Below are 27,293 nucleotides of genomic sequence, written 5' to 3'. Positions count from 1 at the left end.
ACCTACAGAGGAATGCTGGAGGGATGAGAGAAGAGAGGGAGGGAGGGAGGGAGAGAACAAGAGAGGGCTAGAGGGCTGATATTTAATGTGATAAATGGATTGTGACAGCGTGTCTCCAAACCCCCTCCAAACAGAGAGGAAGACCACAGAAATAGAAGGCAGTGCTGGGGAGTAGAGATAGAGAACTGGAAGTAATTGTGCACAAATGACAAAACAGATCTAAAGTAATGGCTGTTCTTGTTAAATTTGCCCTAAACTAGAAACACTTTCTTAGAAGATGGTGTTAACAGGGAATCCTGTGAGGATAAAAAGTGAAAGAAAGAAAGAAATAAAGAAAGAAAGAACAGGCTGCAAACAGCTACCCAGAGGAATGAAAGAAAGTAAAAAAGAAAGAAAGAGAGAAAAGCATTGAGCAATGAGAAGAAGAATGCAGGGAAAATATGAGTTGCCCTTACTTAATTTACAACATTCTTGATTTCAGTCCAATTAAAGATACAACTCAGCCTTTGAATGAAAGCTTTCATTGTTAGTCACTTCTTCAAGATGGAGACGCAGGCTGGATATTTGTCTGGAGTATCAAATATCATCCTGTGTGTCAGAGAAAGAGAGTGACTAGTGAATACCATGTTTTGCGGCTGAAGAAATGTGTCTGGAATTTGGTATCAAGGGACGAGCTCCTTTTTCCAAAGAACCACATTGACTTTCTCAGAACTTTGATTCTAATAGTGAACTGCTCAATGGATGTAGGCAATATGTTGTTTTATTCATTAACTGTGACAGTTGTTGTTCACATTTAATCGCTCATATTAACTTTATTTACAGCCAAATATTGACAATCTAATAAAAGTCTAAAAGGGTCAGTTCACCCAAAAATGTAACTTCTGTCATCATTTACAAACAGAATCTGAATCTGAATCTTGTCCCACCCCAAACTCACAGCATTGGTTGAGCCAATGTTGCTGTGTCGAGCTATTGGGATGCTCAAAAAAAAAAAAAAAAAAAAAAAAAAAAAGAGCAATGTTTTCATAGCGTCAGAAGTCACAATGTTTACAGTTTTTAGGGGGAATCAAGCTACAAATGGTTTACTTGATTTACTCTGCCAGCATAAATTACTCTGATAGGAAAAAGTATTTTAAAGTATGTTCATGCTGCTCTTTTCCATGCAATGAAAGCATACAATGATTGAACAATGAAATTTCAAACTCTTAAAAAAAGAGCACAATAAAAGTAGTCCATATGACTTGTGTGCTATATTCCATGACTTCTGAGGCCATACAATAACTGTGTGAAAAACAGATCAAAATGTTATTCAATATTATATTCCCCTCTTCCACAGCTCTAAAATCTCATTTGTATTTGCATATAGTTGAAGACAGAAGTTTACATACACTTAGGTTGAAGTCATTAAACCTAATTTTTTAACCACTCCACAGATTTCATATTAGCAAACTATAGTTTTGGCAAGTCATTTAGGACATCTACTTTGTACATGACACAAGTAATTTTTCCAACAATTGTTTACAGACAGATAGTTTCACTTTTAATTGACTATATCACAATTCCAGTGGGTCAGAAGTTTACATACACTAAGTTAACTGTGCCTTTAAGCAGCTGAACAATTCCATAAAATGATGTCAAGCCTTTAGGCAATTAGCCAGCTAGCTTCCGATAGGCTAATTGGCTAATTGGAGTCAATTGGAGGTGTACCTGTGGATGTATTTTAAGGCCTACCTTCAAACTCAGTGCCTCTTTATGTGACATCATGGGAAAATCATAATAAATCAGCCAAGACCTCAGAAAAAATATTGTGGACCTCCACAATCTGGTTCATCCATTAGGAACAATTTTCAAACACCTGAAGGTACCATGTTCATTGATACAAACAATAGTATGCAAGTATAAACACCATGGGACCACGCAGCCATCATACCACTCAGGAAAGAGATGCATTCTGTCTCCTAGAGATGAACATAGTTTGGTGTGAAAAGTGCAAATCAATCCCAGAACAACAGCAAAGGACCTTGTGAAGATGCTGGAGGAAACAGGTAAACAAGTGTCTATATCCACAGTAAAATGAGTCCTATATCGTCATAACCTGAAAGGCTGCTCAGCAAGGAAGCCACTGCCCCAAACCCACCATAAAAAAGCCAGTATACAGTTTTCAAGTGCACATGGGGACAAAGATATTACTTTTTGGAGAAATGTCCTCTGGTCTGATGAAACAATAATTGAACTGTTTGGCCATAATGCCTATGTTATGTTTTGAGTAAAAAGGGTGAGCTTGCAAGCCGAAGAACACCATCCCAACCATGAAGCATGGGGGTGGCAGCATCATGTTGTGGGTGTTTTTTGTTGCAGGAGGGACTGGTGCACTTCACAAAATAGATGGCATCATGAGGAAGGAAAATTATGTGGATATTGAAGCAACATCCCAAGACATCAGCCAGGAAGTTAAAGCTCGGTCGCAAATGGGTCTTCCAAATGGACAATGACCCCAAGCATACCTCCAAATTTGTGGCAAAATGGCTTAAGGACAACAAAGTCAAGGTATTGGAGTGACAATCACAAAACCCTGACCTCAGTCTGAAAGAAAATTTGTGGACAGAACTGAAAAAGCATGTGTGAGCAAGGAGGCCTACAAACCTGACTCCATTACACCAGTTCTGTCAGGAGGAATGGGCCAAAATTCCAGTAACTTATTGTGAGAAGCTTGTGGAAGGCTTTCCAAAATGTTTGACCCAAGGGAAACAATTTAAAGGCAATGCTACCACTAGCAAAGTGTATGTAAACTTCTGACCCAGTGAGAATGTGATGAAAGAAATAAAAGCTGTAATAAATCATTCTCTCTACTATTATTCTGACATTTCACATTCTTAAAATAAAGTAGTGATCCTAACTGACCTAAGACAGGGAATGTAAAGCTGGGCATGCACGGTGCATGTTTTGACACCATGTACGCCCAGGGGTTGTGAACCCCTGCACATGTTACGTGTCATTTTATCTGATAATTGTACAGGTGCAATCGTACATGACACGACTTTTCAACCTGGTGAATTCCGGAGCAATCACACAAATTTTTGTGCTAGCCAGAGGAGGACATTTAGAGATTTAGAAATAAAAAAGAAGACTGGTATGGCCAGCGGCTGCATTATCTGAAAACTCATCTGCAGATTTTAAAAAATAAATAATAAATATGGATAATTATTACAAAATGCTGTCCAACATTTGACAGATTCAGATTTCGAAGGGAGGTTGTATGATTTCATGACTGCATACATCAATCATAACGCCAGTGTCTTGCTGCTGCCAGTTACTGCATGATAATAAAGTGCACAAAATGTAAAAGATTAAAAATAAAGTGCGGAAAATTCGCGCACCGATTCTGTCGGTTATACTTGGATTTAATTTAAGTGCAAACATGACGTTTAGTGTAGAATTCTGAGTTATTTTTGTTGAGTAGGCTACCTGTATTATTCAGCTTTAGATGTAGGCTACACCTTCTCATCTGTATCACTGCTTGCATGTTGAGAGCAGTCATTCTGAAGAAGATCCGTGAGGTCTTGTTCATGTAAATGCGCTTTAAAGCTGCACACAGCAAAGATACAAATTCTTGTTTTAGCACTGCGGTTGATTGACAGATAGAACTTTCAACCTAGATGTCCTTTGTTTCACTAGACACGCGATTGGGAAGTTAAAAAATCTATCACAAATCCACTATCGTGTTATTATACAATTATAACAGATACTATACCCCCCCTAAATGTTGCCCTAGAGCTGAAACGAATGCAAGTATTACGAATAAAAATAGACCATGACGGAAATGTTAAAACTCCGTCAGAGTGATAAAGATTGTTTCTAGCGCAACCAGTATGGCAAATGATTTGTTTGAAGAGCAGAGAACAGCATGGCATTTCTGTAGAATCCTTCCCAGTGATGTGGTCATGAATAATATGGGAAAACACAGTTTTAACACAACCACTTTCTCCAGATGTGTAAAAGCTTCATGAACACTCAGTTTTCATTGATCGTGTGAATTGTAACACCTTCTACTGATTGGTCAACTTCAGGTGGATCGCCAAATCAGCACACACCTCATGAATTCAAGCCGACAGCACCCACATTTTTTAGACAGTTTTAACGATTATTAGGAGGTCGTGAGCTGCTCGTAAGCCGCTTGGCTCCGCTCGTAATTCCTCTCACACGATGCGAGCTGCGACTACATGAGCACCAACGATTTCCACGTGATCTCTCCCGACTGGAAAAAATCGGTCGGGAGCTCACACGACAGCTGAAAATCGCACCGTGTATGCCCACCTTAAGGTGTATGTAAACTCCTGTACAACTGTACATATATATTAAAATACGAATATATGCAGGTTATGTGACCCATTGCAACTCAGCAAGTTTCAGTATGCATATGTCAGCAGCCATATCACCCTGCAGCTCTCGCCTGGTTGCCCAATAAAGCTAAGCAGGGTTGAGTCTGGTTGAGCCTGGCCAGTACCTGGATGGAAGACCTCCTGGGAAAAACTAAGGTTGCTGCTGGAATTGGTATTAGGGAAGCCAGCAGGGGGTGCTCACCCTGTAGTCTGTGTGGGTCCTAATGCCCCAGTATAGTGATGGGGACACTACTGTAAAAAAGTACCGTCTTTCGGATGAGACGTTAAACTGAGGTCCTGACTCTCTGTGGTCATTAAAAAATCTCGTAAAGTGTAAGGGTATAACCCTGGTGTCCTGACCAAAATTCCTGGTCCTGGCCCTTATCTATCATGTTCTCATAATAATCACCATCCCTGAATTGGCTACATCACACTGCTCTCCTCTCCACCAATAGCTAGTGTGTGTTGGGTGTTCTGGTGCACTGTGGATGCTGTTGCATCATCCAGGGGGATGCTGCACACTGGTGGTGGTTGAGGAGATGCTATATAATTGTAAGGATTTATTATTATTATTATGATGATATGTGAATGAGATATCCTGTGCAGAAGATTATCAGTGAATATGAATTACATTTCAGTCTGTTCATCACACAACTATCATACAGCTTCAGAGGACTTGGAATATTTAAGTTGTAACGATTACTTTTATGGTGTTTACTGTAATATTGATTTTTTTCTCCATTTGGAAGCTTGGAGTCAACATTTTTTATTCCATTACAGTAAAGATGTCTTAAGGGTTTAGAACAACATGAGGATGAGTAAATGATGACAGAATTTTCATTTTTGGGTAAATTAATCTTCTAAAGGTAAATTTCCCCCCTAATAAAAATTCTGCCATCATTTAATCCTCCTTAGTTGCTCGAAACCTATGTGACTTTCTATTGTGGAACAAAAAAGGAGATGTTAAGAAGTATGTTAGCCTGGCAGGCTTAATCCTCCTCTTGTGTTTTATTGTTATGTCCCTGTGATATAATCTCTTGTTTTAGACTAATCAGATAAAATACATAAAGTGTGATATTGTTGCATATTAACCTTAGCTGCATCAAACTGAACTGTTGGTTGTATCTTGTTGAGTATTTGGTAATGTAATATTAACATCGTAACATATATAATTAATTTATTGTTAGCATGTTACACAAAATTGAAAACTGTGTATTGTTTTTCAGTGCGGACAGCGCGGTTTTCTCAGGAGCCTGCAGACCAGTCGGTGGTTTTGGGCCAGAGGGTGGTCCTTTCCTGCGTGGTCTTCAACTATTCGGGCATTGTGCAGTGGACCAAGGATGGACTGGCCTTAGGCATTGGAGAAGACCTCCGGGGTCAGTGATGTATAGAGTTTCTTTCTTTCTTTCTTTCTTTCACTTTTATTTTGTCTTTTTTCCTCTGTGCACTCTTTTTGTTTTATCTTTCAACTGTCTTACTGTTTTCCATGTTGCCTTGTTTGTTTGTTTTTCTGTCTAACTTTTGTCCTCTCCTCCCCTTTGCTCTTTTGCTTTCTGCTCCTCTAACTTGCTCATCTTTTCTCACTCCTTGCAGACTGCCGTGAGAACAGTGAGGGCAGGATGTGGTATTTTTAACCTCTGCCATTATAAATAGATAAATGTGGACCTAATAAACTACATTTGCTGCATTTGCTAGATTCAGTTACAAGAATGTGAATTAGCATATTTCTCAACTCTCTCTGTCTCCCTCTCTCTCTCTCTCTCTCTCTCTCTCTCTCTCTCTCTCTCTATTTGATTCAGTGTAGTTGTATTTACACAGTGATGCTTCACTGGTTGTTTGTCCCCATGGCTTTCATATAAAAGCATGTGAACACACACACACACACACACACACACACACACACACACACACAAACACACACACACATGTTGGTACGGCTATCCTTATAAGGACTCTCCATAGACATAATGATTTTTATACTGTACAAACTTTAGATTCTATCCCCTAACCCTAACCCTAAACCTAATCCTCACAAAAAACTTTCTGCATTTTTACATAAAAAAAATAAAAAAACATAGTTTAGTATGATTTTAAGCGACCCTAGAAAAGTCCTCATAAACCACATTTATAGCTTAGTACCCTTGTAATTACCAGTTTGTAACCTAAAAAAAGTCCTCATAAACCACCCAAACCCGCCCACACACACACACACACATACACACACACACACACACACACACACACACAAATGTGCACATGCAATAATACATACACACATACTCAACAGCGCAGCACATACTGATAACTCAATCGGCGAGTATTGCGGAGAGAGAGAGGGGTGTGTGGGTTGGGGATATGTGATGTAATTCACAGCAGAACTTTTGTCATTTCTCTTGCAGCAAAAGCTGGAAATGTCCATGTCATAGCACTAGCATATACTGTATCATACTGCCTCAGAGAACAGACTCTACTGCCTCCCAGAGGTGGATAAAGTCACTGCACAGTCAGTGCTTGAACTGTATGCCTACAGTATTATATGTGTTTGTTTGCTAAGGCAAGCATCACTGTCTATTACTATTGCTCATATGTAGCGCAAATACAATGTTTACAAACCCCTAACCTTTACTTTTAAACTTCGGTGCATAAATTGTCCAGTGACATTTGTGCTTATTGAGAAAGCGTGTGATATTACTTTTCTAAGCAATCTCACTTACAGTGTTCAAAAACATATTAGTGTTTATGTTGCGTTACATTGAAGGAGGGATCTGAACCATATATACAGACCAGAATATCATAGAGACTTAAGGGTGGACTCTTTTAACCTGGGCCAGTAAGCAACCACCTAGAACAGGCGACCACCTAGGAATGCCTTAACAACTATCCAGTACATCCAAACACCCTCACAGCACCATGCTAAAAACCGCTCAACACATTAGCAACTAAACAGCAACACCCTGGCAACCAGCCACACTCCATAGAATTGTGGCCGGGACGTTCCACAGACAAGCACCATTCACATTTTCTTCAGAAAATGTAAATCTAGTTATGTGCACTTTTGTGTCTAAATTTGTTCATATTATGTATATTCACCCTCTTATCCCAAAATTTTCCCATGTAGTGGCAATGATCATAATCTGTGTGTATTTGTGTGTCTTTTCCAGCCTGGCCGAGGTATCGTGTGTTAAGGCTGGTGGATGTTGGCCAGTATAATTTGGAGATCTCGGCTGCTGAACTGTCAGATGACTCTCTCTATGAATGCCAGGCCACTGAGGCTGCACTGCGCTCCCGACGGGCCAAACTCACCGTCCTTAGTGAGTGTTGTGTGTATTAATGTTTATGTGAGTGTGTATGAATGTGTGTATTTTCTTACTAAGCATGATTTTTAGAAAAACAGTGTGCTACCCTGCAAAGGCTAAATTAAGTAACTACAGTAACTACAGTAAACTGAGAAAAATGGCTTCAAAGTTTTTGTATTGTCCTGCCAAATGTGTTGGATATACACACTTGGCAATGCCAGTTGGTTATGTACAGGAATCTGGGCAAAAACCCATCTGTCACAGGACAGATCATAGTCTAAGGCAGTGTTTCCCAACCTTTTTTGCTGTAAGCACCAGCATCACTAAGGTTGAAGTACGCCTTCATCGACACAAAACCAAAGATATGTAGCAAAGACTATATAATTGAACATTATCATTAATATTGATTATTATTAATGATAATAAACGATTATATTTCAGGTATACACTTACTGAGCACTTTATTAGGAAGGCCTGTACACCTACATATTCATGCGATTATCTAATCAGCCAATCATGTGGCAGCAGTGCAATGCATAAAATCAGGCAGATACGGGTCAGGAGCTTCAGTTAATGTTCATATCAATCAACAAAATGGGGAAAAAATGTGATCTCAGTGATTTAGACCTTGGCATAATTGTTGGTGCCAGACGGGCTGGTTTGAGTATTTCTGTAACTGCTGATCTCCTGGAATTTTCACATACAACAGTCTCTAGAGTTTACTCAGAATGGTGCCAAAACAAACAAAAAACATCCAGTGAGTGGCAGCTGTGTGGACGTAAGTAAAAGATCAATATCGGGATCTATCAAATGAAGATCGTGATTAATTGGTCAATCGATATTGTTACCCATCCCTGATTTTATTATTTTTATTTTAAGCCATACATGTGATTTTGTAAGGTTCAACATAGCAAAATCCAATTCTTTTTTGCATACTCCCTGCAACCAGCTTACGTACCCCCTGGGGTATGCGTATCCCTGTTTGGGAATCACTGGTCTAAGGGACCAGATTTGGCTCATAACAAAAATTTTGAGAAAATATGTAGTTACTGTGTTTTGCCTTTGCATGGCTATGATGGTTAGGTATATTTGATTGTCTGATATGTAGTATTGTTGATTTATTGCAATTATATGTAAAAGTGTCTTCCAAATGAATTCATGTAAATGTATAGACAGCATTAAAGGGATTAATATATTATGGAATGAATAGATGTTTAGGTAGGTTCTGGTTTTAATTATATTTTGGCTTGATCAATGATGGTTGTATGGACTCCATGTGTCTGTTTGTGTCTATAGTTCCTCCCGATGACCCGATGATTGAGGGCTCCCCAGAGATCCTCCTCACAGCAGGAGTCCCCTATAACATGAGCTGCGTGTCCCGTGGAGCCAAACCCGCCTCTGTCATAGAGTGGCAGAAAGACGGGCTGCCGATAGAAGGGGCTGTCAGCACCACGGTGAGACACACTCACCCAAACATTATCTTCAATACTATAGCTCGTCACACACACACACACACACACACACACACACACACACACACACACACACACACACACACACATGTTGGTGCAGCTATCCTTTTGAGGACTCTCCATAGACTCTCCAAAGTTTTTAAGCAATTTGAATTATGGGGACATTAGAAATGTCCTCATAACCCACATTTATAGCATAATACCCTTGTAAATACCAGTTTGTAACCTAAAAAACATGAATTGTAATGTTGCAGTATATGTAGGAAATCATGACCACTCACATTAAAATGAAGTCTCCAGTCATATCAGTAACATTATAAAAGTTGTTTTATTCTACACGGAGAGGGTCCGCACATGGGGGATGCCATGTTAGAATCACATTACCAGCCGAATACTACTCACTTAATCTCAGTAACCGTCATGTTATTTGACACTTTCACTCACTGATTAAAGAAATCATGGCTGACTGTGAATACTAAACGTCTACAATTGCATCTGAAACTGAAAACTATTGTGTGTAATTATGTGCAATGTTACTGAGAGCACCTTTAAGAAAGGACATCTCCGCCCCAATTTCCTTTTTCAATATATAACCACAGGAAAGACAATTGTGTACACAGAAAAATCACAATAAAAAATGGTCACATTGCACAATATAAACCAATTTTTATGCCATTTCCTGAGATTTTTGTTAAAAAAAAACATCTACCTCATCTACTCAATTACAAAGGTATTAATAGTAGCCTATAATTCCTGTTCTCTAGGAGGTGCTCGCAGACAGGAAACGTGTGACCACACGAAGCTACCTGCCCATTCAACCAATAGATACAGATACAGGGAAGAACTTCACCTGTGTGGCTACTAACCTAGCAGTGCCGATGGGCAAACATGCCACTATCACCCTCAACGTACACCGTGAGTCTAGAACCCTTTTTCAAATATGTAGAAATTTAGAAACTTGCTTCATCTTTGGCTCAATTATTTTATGTAATGGCAGTATTCACAATTCAATCAATTCCAGGTTGTTAAATTACTTAAAACATTTCTAGTTGAATATGCTACTTAACTCAGAAGTACATCAGATTATGGAAGAAAAGTTTGTTACAATGAGTGTTTCATGTTGACTTTAAGTGTCTAATTCATGAGTTATATAGAAATGGATGTAGGTAGAAATATGAAGGAGAGGACCTCCTACGTTTTGCCTGTTGGTGGTATGTGTGCATTGGCCATCTTCTCTACCCACAAGACAATACAAATTGTTCCAAAACAGCTTAACAAACAATAGTGGCTTAAACACCCCAGTGAACAGGCCAAAGACAACAATGGCAAAAGGTATTTAGATGGGATGGGGAAGAAGCTTAGGAGCAACCAAGACTCAACAGTAAGATTCTCCCGCCCATTCTTTCTGTCCAACATGTTTAAACACCCAGTCGCCAGATTGAGAAACCCTTCTAAACAGCTATTTTTTGGCTATATTTCTAAGTTAGTCTCCATTGTGTTGGCTTCCACTACTCCAGTCAGTCCAGCTCTCCTTACCATCAGTCTTTCAGCATGTCTGTTTTCTAATAAATGACTATAGCTGTATTATGTATTCTGAATGCTCCCTGCAGACCCACCAGTAGTGACGTTATCCATTGAGCCTCGCTCTGTACTGGAAGGAGAAAGAGTGACCTTCACCTGCCAAGCTACTGCCAACCCACCTATTATGGGTTACAAGTATGTCTCTTACTAAATGTGGCTCAATTCACATTGCATGAAATGAAAAAATCATGTCTTATTTTTATCAGGGAGATAAAGGATATCTATCCTTTAAGCAGTATTAGGCCCCTTATATGTTGTTAGAGGAGTTTTATCCTTGTATTCCTTGTTGTACTGTATATTTTTTCTATAAATATATATTTTTTATAGTTTCTCTATATATTTTCATATGAAACAGTAATTGTTCCTTTTGGCTTCTTTAGGTGGGCAAAGGGAGGTGTGGTCATACAGGGGGCGAGAGAGAGTGTGTTCGTCACCAAGGCAGATCACTCTTTCTTCACCGAGCCTGTGTCCTGCCAAGTGTTCAATGCTGTGGGCAGCACAAACGTCAGTATTCTAGTTGATGTCCACTGTAAGTATTTGTTTGTGAATTTAACCATATGTAGTGTTATTTTAATTTAAAATATTTTTCAATCTAGTAAATGTTTCACCCAATCTGTCTGCTTAGTGAATCACTCATATAAATCATTTATTATATAAAATGTACAACAAAAAACAGACTTTTGCTTTTTAAGCAAGTGTCAATATTTGTATTCACAGTTCTTTTTTAGTGATAAAATCTTCCACACACTCATTTGTGGATTTTACTGATACCGATAACTAAGTTGGGCAGTACCTGCCGATAACCGATTAATCAACCAATAGTTTTTAAAACTGATACTTAATGAAAAAATAACACTTAGAGTAAATTAGTGCTGAACTTTATTACAAAAATAAACAGTACTGACTGAACCATGAACATTTATTGTACTTTTTTAAATGAAATAAATATATAAATATTCATATATATGAACAAATATTACAATTTTAAAGTCAGCTGATTTTTAAATTGACGTTGTTTCCTTAGAGGGTGCAATAAATACATAAACCATTCAGCACCGTTATATTATTGCATAGAACATTCTTATGCTGGCTGTTAAAAAAGAGCATTTCATTTTCAACTAATGTGCATAAAATGAATAAATAAAAGAGTCCATATTCTCAAATGTTAAGTCAAAAGTAAAATGAGGGGGGAAAACGCTTCAACAGACAGTTCACATGGTGTTACACTTGCACTGATTCCTACTACTCCAGATTCAAACTTCATAATAACAGCGAAATACCACATTGTTGTTTATTCAGTACAGTTGTATGTAGAGTAGCAATATTCACAGATAGCAGTGGTATTCGGCTGAACTCGGTGGTGAAGCAGCTCAGACTATGAGCCCAGGCCATGGGCTGTTCAATCAGATGGAACACAACAGAATGGAACAGAACATGAGAATCTCGAGACATATTTCCAGGTTGAACTCCTTTCCTGTCAAAGCATTTAAACAACTCATTGCTTAATCAGAGAAATGCTTATAAGAGCAAGACGCAATGGCCAAAGACCTCCACCAACTGTAAGTTGTTTTAACTGCTTGAGGTTAGCTTTAATGTTAGCGTCCTCTCAGCCTTTTTGGCAAACATACTGCTGTTCTCTACTAATGCAGCATCTAGTCAACAAAGTAATTACTTTATAATGATATGACAATGTGTACTGTAGTGTACTGTATACATACCTTTTCGTTGTTGATGTTTTAAATCCGCATCTGAAGTGTTCCACTCCATACAGAATGTAGTCTCACGTGTCAAAACTAACACCACAAGGCATCAGTGAAGTGATAGTTTTTATTTCGCCTCTAGAGGATGCTCTCATACTGTATAACGACAGCGGTCCCTTCCCAGCCTCTCAAGCACCTGATGCAACGGGGAAAATTTATCGGTGTGGATTTTTGGCGAGAACCGATAGTTCCAGAAATCTGTTATCGGTGCCGATTAATCGGCAAAACCGATATATCGGTCGACCTCTAATCATTTGTAATGCACATTTAGAAAAAACTGACCTATTTGTTTTAATCTCTGTCTTTCAAAATACAGTTGGTCCTATCCTGGTAGTCGAGCCTAAACCAGTAACGGTAGATGTAGACTCAGACGTCACTCTAAACTGCAAGTGGGCAGGAAATCCTCCTCTCACACTAACCTGGACAAAAAAGGGTTCAAGCATGGTGAGCACCTACCTCGATTTATTCTTGCCATTCTGTCCTGAGATCTTTTTACTGAAACGAACTTTTTATCACATTTCCAGTCTTCCCTCTATATTTCTCAAAATATACTTATTTTTTTTCTTTCCAATTTTCATTTTTTCTCTCCACTGTCTGTGTTAAAGTACTCTATCTTTGTCAGTGAGTGTTCTCCATATGTGTCCTGTCTCTGCCTCATGCCCATATTTATCTTCCAAATGTGTTCTGATATTGGAGCTGCACTCCCTTGTCCTATACCACATGGCTTTGTTTGTTTTGAGAGACTCATTGGGTCTTTGTTTGTTTTGAGAAACTCAACCTGTGTCTAAACGCAGAAATGTTTCATCATTAAGTTTTTAGTCTTAGTTTAGGATACAATTTATATCCAACTAATATACATTTCACAGACTCCTGTTGTGCCTTGGAAACGTAGAATGTGTTGAGCAGAAATGTTTTTATATCATTATTAGAAATTAAATAGCTAAATGACCCCAAAATATGTCTTACTACTTTCAGAGTAACAAAAATCTCTGGAAGAGGCTCTGGATAAAAAATGCAAATATGTCATATATGCCCACTGTCTATGCTGGAAAGGTTTTACAGCATTTTTCATTTTTTCCCTCTTTCTCTTACTCTCATTCTCTTCATCTGTGTCTCTCTAATGCACAGGTATTGAGTAATAATAACCAGCTCTATTTGAAGTCAGTAAGTCAGTCAGATGCTGGTCAGTATGTTTGTAAGGCTATCGTGCCCAGGATCGGAGTGGGCGAAACAGAGGTCACACTCACTGTCAACGGTCAGTACAGCAATTTCACATTCTCTGTCCCTATTACTGTATATACTGTGTGTGTATATATATATATATATATATATATATATATATATATATATATATATATATATATATATATACACACACACACACACACACTACCGGTCAAAAGTTTTCAAACACTTGACTGAAATGTTTATCATGATCTTAAAAATCTTTTGATCTGAAGGCGTATGCTTAAATGTTTGAAATTAGTTTTGTAGACAAAAATATAATTGTGCCACCATATTAATTTATTTCATTGTAAAACTAAAATGTAATAAAAAAAAAAAAAAGTTTTTGAAATTGATGACTTGGACCAAATAATAAATAAAAGCAGCCAATAAGTGCCCAACATAGATGGGAACTCCTTCAATACTGTTTAAAAAGCATCCCAGGGTGATACCTCAAGAAATTGGTTGAGAAAATGTCAAGAGTACATGTCTACAAATTCTAGGCAAAGGGTGACTACTTTGAAGATGCTAAAATATAACACAGTTTTGATTTATTTAGGATTTTGTTTAGTCACAACATAATTCCCATAGTTCCATTTATGTTCTTCCATAGTTTTGATGACTTTACTATTATTCTAAAATGTGAAAATAAATTATAATAAAGAATGAGTAAGTGTTTCAAAATTTTTGACCGGTAGTGTGTATATATATAGAGAGAGAGAGAGAGAGAGAGAGAGAGAGAGAGAGAGAGAGAGAGAGAGTGAGAGACAGAGAGAGAGAGAGAGCGAGAGAGAGAGAGAGAGAGAGAGAGAGAGAGAGAGGTATTACAGTGCTGTATCAAAAACTGAGGCAGCTTTCATGGGTTTACAACAGGGTTTTTATTTTTAACATTTATAGACCCCCACCCCCCCCATTGTCATACATTTTTTTAAAGACAATTCTCTCTTGTATACTGTATATCTATATACTGTATCTTATAAGACACCTGGTTGAAAACCCTAGCTTTATAAGAATATTTAGCTTTTTGTTATGAATTTATGTAACAAAGTTTGCAATAATAAACTTATTCTGCATTACAAGATCAGTCAATCTATGGTTATAGCCAGGAGTATATCAGTAGTTACCCTGATAATAAATCAGTTTGTGTTGTTAATTCATGTTGTTTTGGACTCTCTGTCTTTGAGCAGGTCCTCCTATCATTTCCAGTGAACCGGTTCAGTATGCTGTTCGAGGAGAGAGAGGGGAAGTCAAGTGTTATATTGCCAGCACCCCTCCGCCAGACAAGATTGTAAGTTTTCTCTAAATCATAACATTCATTAGTGGTGCTTGCTTGCTATTATTATTCCTCATACAGTATTTAGGGTTTGGCATTCGAGAAAACAAAAAGGTGTGCTTTTACTTTTATAAATACTCTGACTTATGATTTTATGATAAAATGGGCGAAAATACCCATAGACCTACGCTGACGTGACATCCCAAGCCATATTAAGGGGCCAGAATATCATAGAGACTTGGGATGGGCTATTTTGACTCAGGACACCAAAACACCTAGACATCTTCATAGCAATGCCCTAGCATTGCAGTGACAAGGTTTGATTAAGCAAAAATCACATTTTGTTCTAGTTGACTTTTACATTAAAGGAATTGAGCTGATGCTCTTGTCAAAACAATTTACTTTCCACTTGAAAGGAGGTTTTAAAATTTAATTAAAACTTAACTTCAAATTTCAAAACTATACCTGAACCCAAGCCAAACCTCTGTGCTCTACTGAATGTGGTTCTGCTGTAGCGCAGTATACAGTAGCTAGTTTTCAAACCCAGCCATTCTCTGAGACATCTGAGTCATTCAATTTTAGAATGACTTGCAGCTAAGGCCCCAGTGCATCTCCAGGAAGAGATTTATGAAATATGAAATATGTGAACATAACAGTCATTCCTTTTAATGCTGTACTCTTTTCAAATGTCATGGTTTGTGAGGTAAATGGAATCTTACCATGAACATGTGGAGGTATGCAGTTTTAAATATTCTCACAGCTCAACATGAATAATACAACACTTTTTAGTGGGTTTCAAGGGGGAACTTTTTTTTCTCACCATTTTTCTGCTCCATGTTTCTGCATGGAAAAATCATTTATCCCATTTCTGGTGTGAAATAAGTGTGTGTGCAGGGCAGAAATGCAGAACAGATACAGTTCAGGTGCATTTCACTCACTTGAATATGCTTTTTAAGCCCTAAATATTTATAATGGATTTATTTTTTCACTCCTCTATGAAATGTACAGATTATGTTGAACTGTGCTAATATATTTCTGGCCCACCTTCTTCTTGTTGGTCTCTTAATTTTAGGATAGAAAAAAATAAAATAATAGAATACCATTTATTCCGTAGGTGTTACTTAGCTTTAAGAATAAATGGCATACTATTTTTTTATTTTTTTAATTAAAAGATCCCAATAAAAAATATTGTTGTATGTTTTTCATGCATATTCACAATTTTTACTGTCTGCAAAACAAATAGATGCTTTAGCACTTTCAAAACATTATTATTTATTTATATTTGTGTGAGTATTATATGTATAGCAAATAGTTATTTTTCTAGACTACACTTTGTTTAGTCCTGCAGGTTTACCAGGATTCAGTCTTTCAGGACAAAGGTTTGAGATTTAAATATTATGTGCACATGATTGATCTCTCACACTGTGTGTTTGTGTGTTCCCCAGGTGTGGGCATGGAAGGAGAATGTATGGGAAAAGGAGAAGGGAACCCTATCAGAACGGTACACGGTAGAACAGAGCAAGCTGACCTCACAGGGTGGAGCAGTGCTGTCCACCCTCACCATCAACAACGTCATGGAGTCCGACTTCCAGTCTACATACAACTGCACTGCATGGAATTCATTCGGACCTGGGACCATGATCATCACACTGGAAGAGATGGGTGAGGATACATGCTTGCAAATACAAGGGTCAATACAACCAGAGAGTCCACAGTGTCTAAGGGGTTTTCAGACTGGTGTACGGGAACCCTCAGAGGGCCACCTCTCAGAGAAATATAAAATAAATAAAAAAAATGAATAAAAAATTTACCCACTTTATATTAGGTGTCTTTAACTACTATGTACTTAAGCATTTGATACAGTGTACTTATTATGTACATACATGCTGTTGCATTGCACTTACATTTAAAGTACCTGCATTTAATTACATCTGTAGTTGCACTTTAACCTTACCCCAACCCTAAACTTACACGTACAGTACCTCAGTAGCAGTAAATGTGAATCTTGTGAGAATTTTACAGAACAACATGTAGTTACACAATAAATACAATGTATTGTATGTATTTTAATGTTACTACATAGTTGTTAAAGACACCTAATATAAAGTGGGACTAAAATCATTAGCTTGCACACTGCAGGTTGTAAGGCACTCTTCTCTGTAAAGCTGCTTTGAAACTATATTTATTGTGAAAAGTACTAGGGTGAAAACAGGTAAAGTGGGGCAAAATGTAAAGTGGGACAGTTAAGTTTAATCCTCTATAATTATGTGTATATTTTTCAGTTACTAAAAAACACTATTAAGGCCATCTTAATCTAGTATGGGATGACATTGATGTAGCCATTTGGATCATATTTTAAAAGCAACACCAATTACAAATGATCAGAAAGTGTCCCACTTTACTTGTATTTACCCTATACAAATATATTTAAATTAAATTGAAAACATCGTCAAGTTTATACAGTACTGTATCTCTAATGTTACTCTATTAGTTGGTAGAAAAAAGATTTGCATTATTATTAGTAAGGGGCTGTGCTTATTAAATGTTTCTTTAGATTTGTGGTTATGAAACAGGCATCTCATATCAATTACACTATCCCTTACTGCTCTGAGCCCCCATCATATTATATAGTACTCAAACTGATGTATGGATGATGTCAGATGTCAAACAAGTAGTTCCTCATGTAAAACTACAATGTATTCTACAAATTAGCTTTGATACGTAAAGATAGAGGTTTGTTGACTGGATTTCCTGTCTGGCATAGCACAAGTAGTGAAAACAGGGCTGTTGTTGAGTCATCTATATAGTATATTTATTGTTTAATTATGTCTGTTCTTCAACATATACAATAATAAATGGCTTGAATGAAATTCACAAATTCAGTGTATTCCTAATTTCATTTCAGTTCAATTTAGTTAATTCACTCTTGGAAAGAAAATATAACTATTTTTATTTCTGCAGGTTAATTGAAAATTCTGGCAGATCATTGTGGTCTTTATCTCTTTCTCTGCCCTTCTGCTTTAGAGATAGTGCCGGTTGGGATCATTGCTGGTGGCACTGTAGGCTGTTCAATTCTTCTTCTCCTCTGTTTATTGGCATTAGTACTCTTCTTGTACAAACAACGCAAAGGAAGTAAGTCATCAAATGACATTAAGTTTTCATCCACTTGTTTTCACAATTATCTCATCATTAATAATAATTACTTCATATAATTTTATAAATTACTTATAATTTTTCTATCAGGCAACTACTGGGTGTGTGGTTTGTAAGACAGTCTTAAATAATCAATCTCTCTTACAAACTGCAACATGCAAAGTCTGTCTTTGAGAATGTAGAAGCTTAAGTGTCCTTAAATAATTACAAAGCCCAAGGGCAATCAGCCATATTTAAAAACATCAATAACAACTACTAAATGTCAAAAGGCCTTTTCAGGGCTGCGATAAATCAGATGCTTATTGGGATGTTTACTTTACAGGTCGTCGAGGGGTCACGCTTGGCAAGCCAGATATCAAGGTGGAGACCATAAACAAAGAGACCCACAGCCTGGAGGAAGACTCGGGCAGTGTCTCCACGGCAACACGCATGGTTAAGGCCATGTATTCTGTGAGTACTTCTGTCAACACATGACAGAATTAATTGCAGGATGTAGAGGGACTTTGAGATAAAAAAATATGACATTAATTATTTAAAATAAAAATAATACTTTTCAAACAAACAAATGGACAATATTTATTTTAATCATTTAATATTACATCTAAGAATTTGGTTGATTTGAGTTAGGCCATGAAAGGTTTAGTTGTTGACAACTGCTTAAAAGAATTGTCAACCATACAAAAACATTTTGATGACTTGGAAAAGAGCTGAATGATTTTGTTAAATGTAGGAAGGGCCATTTTGCACTAAAATAATATTAAGATAAATTCTTCTGATTCATGAAATGTAACAAGTTTTATGCCATGTCTGATGCCAATGGTGATTGTGCATTATCTTTTAAATCTTCTAAGATAATACAAATTTGATGGACTATAGACTAACTAATTAGTTGATAAATCAAAATATACACTTGGTTTAATTATTAGTTGTGACCACAAGATTTGATCTGTATTAATTAATTGTCCCTAAATTTGTACACACGACCAAGACACTATGCACTAACCATTCTTCACTTCCTCAAATTTATTTCCTTCTAAATAATATTTCAAAAGCTGAATTAATTTCTGTTTCTCTCTTAACCTCCCTTTCTTCCTTTTATATCCTTCTTCTCTTTTCCTCTTCTTATCTCCTGTTGGTGTTCCTCCCCTCTTACGTTGCATCTCTCTTCCCCTCTTGGTTGCTCTTGGTCGTTTATGGTTTAGTTTTTGCCTTCTGTGACCCTCTCTCCCTCCTCCCAGCCTTTTAAAGATGACATTGACCTCAAACAGGAGCTGCGTAGTGACACACTGGACACACGCCAGGACTATGAGCTCAAGGTGAAGAGACAAATAGTGTACACACACACACACACACACACATAGTAACACTTCTGCACACACAAATAAAAGTGATATAAAAAGACATGGGCTAAAAAAAACAAAACTTTTTTTGTGTGTATTTTTTCATTTCAAGATTGTTTTGGTGTAAGCATTAAGTAAAAAGGGTGAATCCCACAAGACCTCGAGACCAACCCCAAAAAAACAAAACACATTTCTAAATTGTTTTAGTGACCATTTTTTGGAAATGTGACATTAAGCACCCCCTTTCATGACAATAAGCACCAACTGTTGGTAGCCTAATATGATGCAAAATTGCAATTGCATTTTTTTTTTTTAAACACAATAAGCAAACCATTTAATACATTGTAATGTACAATGTAAACAATCTATACTGTATGTATAGTGTTTAAATTGTGTAGTACAACTGCTTGAATTTGTGCTGATTTTAATAATAACAAACAGTGTCTTGATAAGGTGATTTTCATTACTGTATTACTTCACATTACAATGAAGAGACTGGGTGGTGGGGGGAGATGTCATGATACATACAGATGCATGTTTTTACCAGTTTACTCAAGTTCAGTAAAGTATTTAGAATTTAGAATGTGTTCCTGGAAATTATGTGCTCATATATAAGAAGTACATTTGAACATCACCTGAGATCTCTATTGTCCTTGCAGGATCCAACAAATGGCTACTACAACGTGCGAGCTTCCACCCATGATGAGGGCCGTCCAGCCTCCCGATCCATGCACTACTCAGACTATCGCACCTCCAGCCAGCCAGGGGGTGCTGCAACAGTCAGCAGCAGCTCAGGTCCGCCTGTAGCTACTGCAGGCCCGGGAACACCAAGCAGCTTGGCTCCAGGGTCACGAGCGGGTTGCTATGACCCTCGCCCTCCCTCTAGACTCTCACACAACAGCTATGCCCAATTCAACACCTTCACCCGTGCTGGGCAGTCCCAGCAACCTCCACCCAGTTCTGGTCCACAGACTAGTGACTTCCCAGCTGACTGCAGCCTCCTGGACTCTACCCCTCAGCTAGGATACGAAAATTACGGCTACCCATCGCACTATCCGCCATTTCGGATGGGGTTTGCTCCGCCAAGCCTTGCCCCATTAGAAAGTGGGCCAGCGTATGAGATGTACGGGGTGGGGCCGAGTGTCGGTGCAGGAGGCAGTGCTGGAACCCCAGAGACTGGACTCGGGAAATACGGAAGTTCCACAAGGTTCTCCTACACCTCTCAGCATTCGGATTACTCCCACCGACACACACAGAGGATGCAGACACACGTGTAATGGAGAACCGGAGTGTTTTCTTAACAGGTTGTGCCAATGTCGGCCATATAAGTACACACACTCATGGTCACACTCACACATATACACAGAATGGAAATAATGATTAAACCAGAGATAAAAATGATGGCTGAATGAAAAATGAAACGCTCAGAGTAAACAGAGAGCAAGAAATAAGAATGAGATGCAAGACAGGAGGTGAGGAAATTCTCTTTCTTCATCTTTGTGTTTATTTCCCAGCTCCAGGAGCTGAAATCGAAGGCCACAATCAAGTGAGACTTGTGTCATGGAAAGATCTAAGATCTTTATAATGCTCAATAAATAGTGAATGCCCAGAATAAACATGGTCAAGAAGGTACGGTAATTCATGAGAAATGAAGGATGTCTATTGTAGGCTAGTAGTCTGTTTGACAATGATCTCTTAGAGAGATGGTCATACGAGATGCATGTATGAATTCTCTTGAATGGCTTCTTCAGCTGCTCTCAATGCATGTGAATCTCATGAAAATATAACCAGGTCATATTTCACACCAAACCAAGAGACCATTTGCAGTTTTATTGGTACTGTGGCACCACCTACAATAGCTGTGGTGGATTGTATAAATAACACACGAAACACACCATGTGCTAAACTTGTATCACTTTTTACTTTAATTTACTTACAAAAACTACTTTATAAACATCCCAACATCACAAGCAAAAACTCGTCAGTCTTTTAAAAATGTCTGGTATCGGCTGTCTGATGGCTAATAGTTCCACTACCTCTGAAGCAGATACTAAAAAGGTTCCTGGTTTGGTTAAGGTTTTAGTTCCATGTGAAACTAGTTCATATGGTGGAAAAATAACGAGAACACAAAATAGTTCTAGAAACTAGTAAAAGTTCCTGCAATTAAAAAATGCCTATTGTTACTGTTGTTGTAGTGGATGGCAGGTTCCACAGGACTGAAGTATCTCTGTCCAATGGAAATGGACCTATTAAAATGAGGCATAATCTGAATTTTTAAAGCTTAAGTTACTGGGGAAAAACACAAGATACATCCAAAGGACAAAACTGTAATGTCACTGCTGACACTAGATTAAAATTAGACAAGCTATGACCTATGTGGCAAGTTCTATACCTTGATAGCGATTCAGATCACTTGAAGTAACTGTTTGCCGGAAGGGACTATTATCTGCACTATGATGGTCTGTAAAGAAAAGAAGAGAGAGAGAGACAAGAGCAAGTACAGCGGTACGTGTTACTACATATGCCATAAATTGTTCAGCAAATGTTACATTATTTACTAGAAATCTTCACAAATCTGGCATTTGCTTCAACGAATAAATGAACTGACCCTTCGCTAAGACTCGCCTTAAAAGCCTTCTGACCAATCATATTTTAGCAACTGCTGCCGTCCTGCATTTCTCTGACAAACGTTTGCCTTTTTTCAATGAGAGTCTACTGGAGTAATGCTTGTTTGAGTAGTTTTAAGCAGAATTTTAATCCAAATATTATCCATTTCATTTATGAGAATATTTTGCCAAAAACCACGCTGTTCATAGCAATCTCCTAGGCTGCCTCCAAAAACTTAGGCAGCTGAATTGCTGCCTAATCAGTTAAAGGAATGTTCCGGATTCAATACAAGTTGAGTTCAATCGACAGCATTTGTGGCACAATATTGATTACCACATAAATTTATTTTGGCTCGTCCCTCCGTCAATCCTTGCATTTTACCACGTGGCTTGTTGAGCATGCACTGCAGAGACATAGCGCATGTGGAGGCTTCATGCTATTCTCCGCGGCATCCACGCACAACTCACCACGTGCCCCACTGAGAGTGAGAACCACATTATAGCGACCACAAGGAGGTTACCCCATGTGACTCTACCCTCCCTAGCAACCGGGCCAATTTGGTTGCTTAAGAGACTTGGCTGGAATCACTCAGCACGCCCTGGATTCGAACTCACAACTCCAGGGGTGGTAGTCAGCGTCAATACTCGCTGAGCTACCCAGGCCCCCAACCGACAGCATTTTCTAATTAAAAGGAACTCTTAAGGAAACTTCAGCAACAGTTAGAAAAGCACCTTGTTTTTATCCTACCTCCAAATACAGCCTCCTAAGGTGTCCAGGTGTTTTAAAAGTGAAGTGAAGATTCTCATTACTGTAACAAAATATATTTTTGTTGTATTTCAGTATAAAATACTGTAATGATATTTATTAACATCGACCTAAAGGCAGCACAACTAAGGCCATGTCCACACTATTACGTTTTCGTTTGAGTACGCATCTTTTTCTCTATTTTGGCCTTCCGTCCACACCGAGATGGCGTTTTTGACTGCAAAATCAGAGCTTTTCAAAAAACGCTCTCTCAAGTCGATAAATTTAAAAACGGCATCTTCATGTTGTAGTGTGGATGGGGAAGACGCCGGAGATAACTGAAAACGAAGATGTATTTGTTGTCATGTGATCCATGACGCTGTCATGTGATCCATTCAACCTAAAACAATAAAGATGGCGACCCACATTGTAGCGCCATTATTGGCCTGTTATTAAGTTGTTGTTGAAGATAAGTGTTACTTTGTACAACCTTCACAATGCATTCCTTCAATTGGTGATGCAAAGTTTACTCGGAATTGCTGTCTGGTGACAAAACACGAGGACAATTGCATTTCAGCTCGTACATGGAATGGCAATTTTTCACATGCTCAGTAAGGGGATTTAAGCATTTTGTACGTTTTAGTTTGGACGAGCAACTTGTGGCAAATGTTTTCGAAACGCTCTACATCCAGACTGCTGTTTTCAAATGGATCCGGATTAATGTTAACGTAGCCTAATACTACCATGATATATAAATACTTGTACATTTTAAATAACATTTTACATTACAGTAATGAGAATGATTTTTTTTTTTTTTTTACTTTTTTTATGTGGCATTACAGCAATTACAATAGATAGAAGATCTTAAATATCATGATGTCACAAAGCAAAAAAAATATATAAAAATAAAAAATCGCAATGTAATGTGTTATTTCTTCTTTTGTTTTCGGGGTGAAATATGACCTGGATACTAATACTAATGTATTATATACTAATGATCACAACGTCCTAAAATATTTGAGTTTTTATTATTTATTCTGAAGTAAAGTTCTGAGTGTGACACAGGAAATTAAGAGCACATGAGCTGTGGAAGTTTTCTGAGAATTTTTTTTTCTTTGCTTTGCCTGTAAATCAGAATCCACCTGGCTATCCAGTTTGCAGAGCTACCTCGTTAAACAGGTTACTAGCCTTCCAGTGTAAAGGCTAACTCACAGTATGATAATCCATTAGCAGAAAAGCTGTTTCTGTGTAGTAATGATGTGTGGTGAATCCAACCCAATTTTAAAAAAGGCACTTTTGAGCATTTGCAATAAAACCCATTGCCCTTTAAATTTCACCATGACAGAGATTAGTTAATGGATGCCATTCAACAGTTTTCAGACATGGCAAGTAAAAACCATTTAGTTCACTATCATACAATTAGCTCAGAACAGTTAAATTTATATAAATATAAATATACATATACAAAAATGCCCCACACTTTTCCATGATGCTTTTGTAGTGGGGTCATTGTTTGCACTGCATTCCATTATTCTAGCTTGGATTACCCTCATAATCGATATGTAATCTCTCATTTGCACACTAGGCTAGAGCATTCTCTCAATATTTTGAATATTACAGAGAAAAAATATTTCTTCTTGTCATTTCTCTTTGTTTCTGTAAGTGATTATGGACCAAAGGTTCAATGTTAGAGTATCAGTCTTTATTTAGGTGATATTCACCTCAACGAACAAGAAAATATGCAGATTTGTTTGTTTATTGTTGTTTGCAAATTTATCCGGTCGTGAGTGACCAAAAGGTTTTTTGAAGGTTGGGAACAGCAGAGAAGGTCTTAAACTGCATGGTCCAGCCTTAGGTATCCAGACTTTCCCTTACTGATCGAAGATCAGGCTGCTATCACTTTCATCTTAAAGATTATAGATGGGAGTGATTTACATCGTCTTGTTCCCCAATGCTAGCGTAAATATGACTTTGATATGAAGTTTATAAATGCTTGATAGGTTGGAGGTTCTTTAACTCACTTATTCACACAAACACACACCTGATATTTGTGCCAAACACAGATGCCTAACTTGAAGTATTTCCCCCAATTAAGAAAAAACTACCTTATGGGGACCAGAAATGGTCTTTGTATGTGAACTGTCTTCAACAGATTTTGAAGGATGCCATTTCAAAGCAATGATGATCATCAACATGATGATTAGGAAAAAGAACTTGAGGGTGAAGACAATCCTCATTAGTTGTTCTCAGAACAGTGAGGTACTCTCTATGACAAGTTTTCAACAACGAGCCCTGTAAATACTTTCCCATATGTAATTCCAACTTAAAGTATTATTTTACATCATCCAGTTTGATGCACTCTTTAAATGCAGTATTGCTATGTTTTCAATCACGTGAAGAAGGATGACAAACACCATGGCGATGGTACTTTCCGAATGGGTAAAGTACGACAAGGATGATGAGTTGAGTGTAGCTTGGCTGGGATTCAGTATGATGCCAAGAGCATTCAGAAGGATTCCAAATACATCTTGACACCTGCCCGAGCTGCCAATCACTCAGCCTTGATACTGATGGTTTATTACTTGTGTGATGACCTGGGGAGAATATTGTGGGAGATGTGGCTCAACCCACTGGACGGTAATTGTATTCCCCCTCCCCACCCCCATCTAAGAACTTGAAGCTCCATAAAGACGAGAAGAAGGAACTATGAAGGAGTAAATACAATTTTAAAAAGAGTGGCCTTAGGAAACACGACTTTTATATTCCCTTACTTTATAAACCGGCTAAAGGCCAGAGGAGTGTATGTTGAGTTTCAATGAAAGATACATGTGTTTTTGTGTGTGCGATTGAGCATGTATGGGTGTGAGTGCAAATGATTGAGTTTATGAAAACCTTTATGTAATTCGTTCATTTACTTCTCTCACGTTCCTGCTCCAATACTTTTCTTCTGCTGGTAGGAGTGTATCCTGTATAATTGTGTCTTAGAAAATAAATGTTGAGCTTACTGTACTGTTCTTGGTAGCTGAAAAAATGTTTGAAAGATTTTTTTATTTCCTTTTTGATTTTTTCCAATATTTTTTTAAAATGTTACGTAATTATTTTTTCACAGTATATCAGAAATAAAAGCACTGTTTTTCTAAGAATCAGTGAAGTATTGAGTGTGTGGTTTGTATGTATATATATATATATATATATATATATATATATATATATATATATATATATATATATATATATACACATATATACAAATATATATATACATATATATACATATTTATATATATATATATATATATATATATATATATATATATATATATATATATATATATATATATATACACACACACACTGTATATATGCATACTACAAATGTTTTACTTCAGTTTATCACTCTTGAAGTGCATCCCAAACCCCACACTTCTGCACTGTTCTACACCTTTTTGTAGTGTAAGTAGTGCGAGTAGTAAGTTAACACTGAAAACGCAGCAAAAAGAAGTGTATTTAAGTACCCGGATGATGCACTTTTTCAACCGTCAAAACGGAGTGTGGAATGTTGGACACTTCATGCCACTCCGCCTGCCGTACATAGCGGAAGGGGTGGAGTTACCAGGCTGCGCTGCTGGTCTGACAAAACAGTTGTATATTATGAAGAATGTAGCAGTTAGCGAAACTACAGTGGATACAGCACCTTACAAATGTGAGTTGAATGCTTTACCATCACCCCAAGCTGTTGTGTTGAGGTTGGCTAACACTATAAAGCTAGCGGCAACACATCACGTGCGCTTGAATCTTCACTTCCGTCAGCTGTTAAACGGCGAATGGTTCCGTGTAGTAAAAATCCGTTAAGTGTTCAGTTTGAGATGATACTACAATTCATACACCACATGGCTGAGTGCATAGTATATTTTGTAAGTGCATAGTGTATAGTATGTCATTTGGGACACAGCTTTGGTTACACTTCCTATAGCACCATCTAGCACTCTGCGCATGCAACAAGCACTAGGAAGTGTAATCAACCTTGAAATCATGATCATGCCTAGAGACTGCAATGGCAAGATGTACACTGAAAAAACAGTACAATTTTGGTCTGTTCTCACCCAAAACCAACTGGATCGCTTCAGAAGACATTGATTAAACCACTGGAGTCTGATGGATTATTTTTATGCTGCCTTTATCTGCTTTTTGGAGCTTAAAATGCCTGATCACCATTCACTTGCATTGTATGGACCTACAGAGCTGAGATGTTATTCTAAAAAAATCTTCATTTGTGTTCAGCAGGAGAAAGAAAGTCATACACATCTTAGATTGCATGAGGGTGAATAAACGATTAGAGAATTTTCATTTTTGGATGAACTATCCCTGAAGGTTCACTAATGGGCACCCACATTAGTCAATTTAATTCCAAACTGGTGTCAACAACAATATGAATATGAGAGCATTATTGCTTATAGGAAAACA

At 37.7% G+C, this 27,293-nt stretch overlaps 1 protein-coding gene across 2 annotated transcripts in view; it reads left to right on the top strand.

Moving 5' to 3' along the window:
• Positions 1-25,966, top strand: part of LOC127413050 (kin of IRRE-like protein 1) — a 41,296-nt gene extending 15,330 nt beyond the window's left edge. The window contains exons 2-15 of one of the 2 annotated variants that reach the window (XM_051649893.1): positions 5,606-5,755; positions 7,541-7,690; positions 8,972-9,129; positions 9,912-10,062; positions 10,758-10,863; positions 11,109-11,257; positions 12,805-12,932; positions 13,617-13,743; positions 14,900-15,000; positions 16,431-16,647; positions 18,010-18,117; positions 18,461-18,588; positions 19,377-19,454; positions 20,138-25,966. In XM_051649893.1, coding sequence (XP_051505853.1) covers positions 5,606-5,755; positions 7,541-7,690; positions 8,972-9,129; positions 9,912-10,062; positions 10,758-10,863; positions 11,109-11,257; positions 12,805-12,932; positions 13,617-13,743; positions 14,900-15,000; positions 16,431-16,647; positions 18,010-18,117; positions 18,461-18,588; positions 19,377-19,454; positions 20,138-20,755 — 2,369 coding nt within the window. In that variant the 3' untranslated portion in view covers positions 20,756-25,966. Of the gene's footprint in view, positions 1-5,605; positions 5,756-7,540; positions 7,691-8,971; positions 9,130-9,911; positions 10,063-10,757; positions 10,864-11,108; positions 11,258-12,804; positions 12,933-13,616; positions 13,744-14,899; positions 15,001-16,430; positions 16,648-18,009; positions 18,118-18,460; positions 18,589-19,340; positions 19,455-20,137 lie in introns of both variants that reach the window. The other variant, XM_051649886.1, reaches the window with a different exon arrangement.
• Positions 25,967-27,293: the final 1,327 nt, after the last annotated feature.

This window comes from Myxocyprinus asiaticus, chromosome 2 (genome assembly GCF_019703515.2).
Source record: "Myxocyprinus asiaticus isolate MX2 ecotype Aquarium Trade chromosome 2, UBuf_Myxa_2, whole genome shotgun sequence".
Taxonomy (NCBI): Eukaryota; Metazoa; Chordata; class Actinopteri; order Cypriniformes; family Catostomidae; genus Myxocyprinus; species Myxocyprinus asiaticus.
Note: the sequence above shows the minus strand (reverse complement) of the source record. Positions and strands in the feature narration are given on the sequence as shown.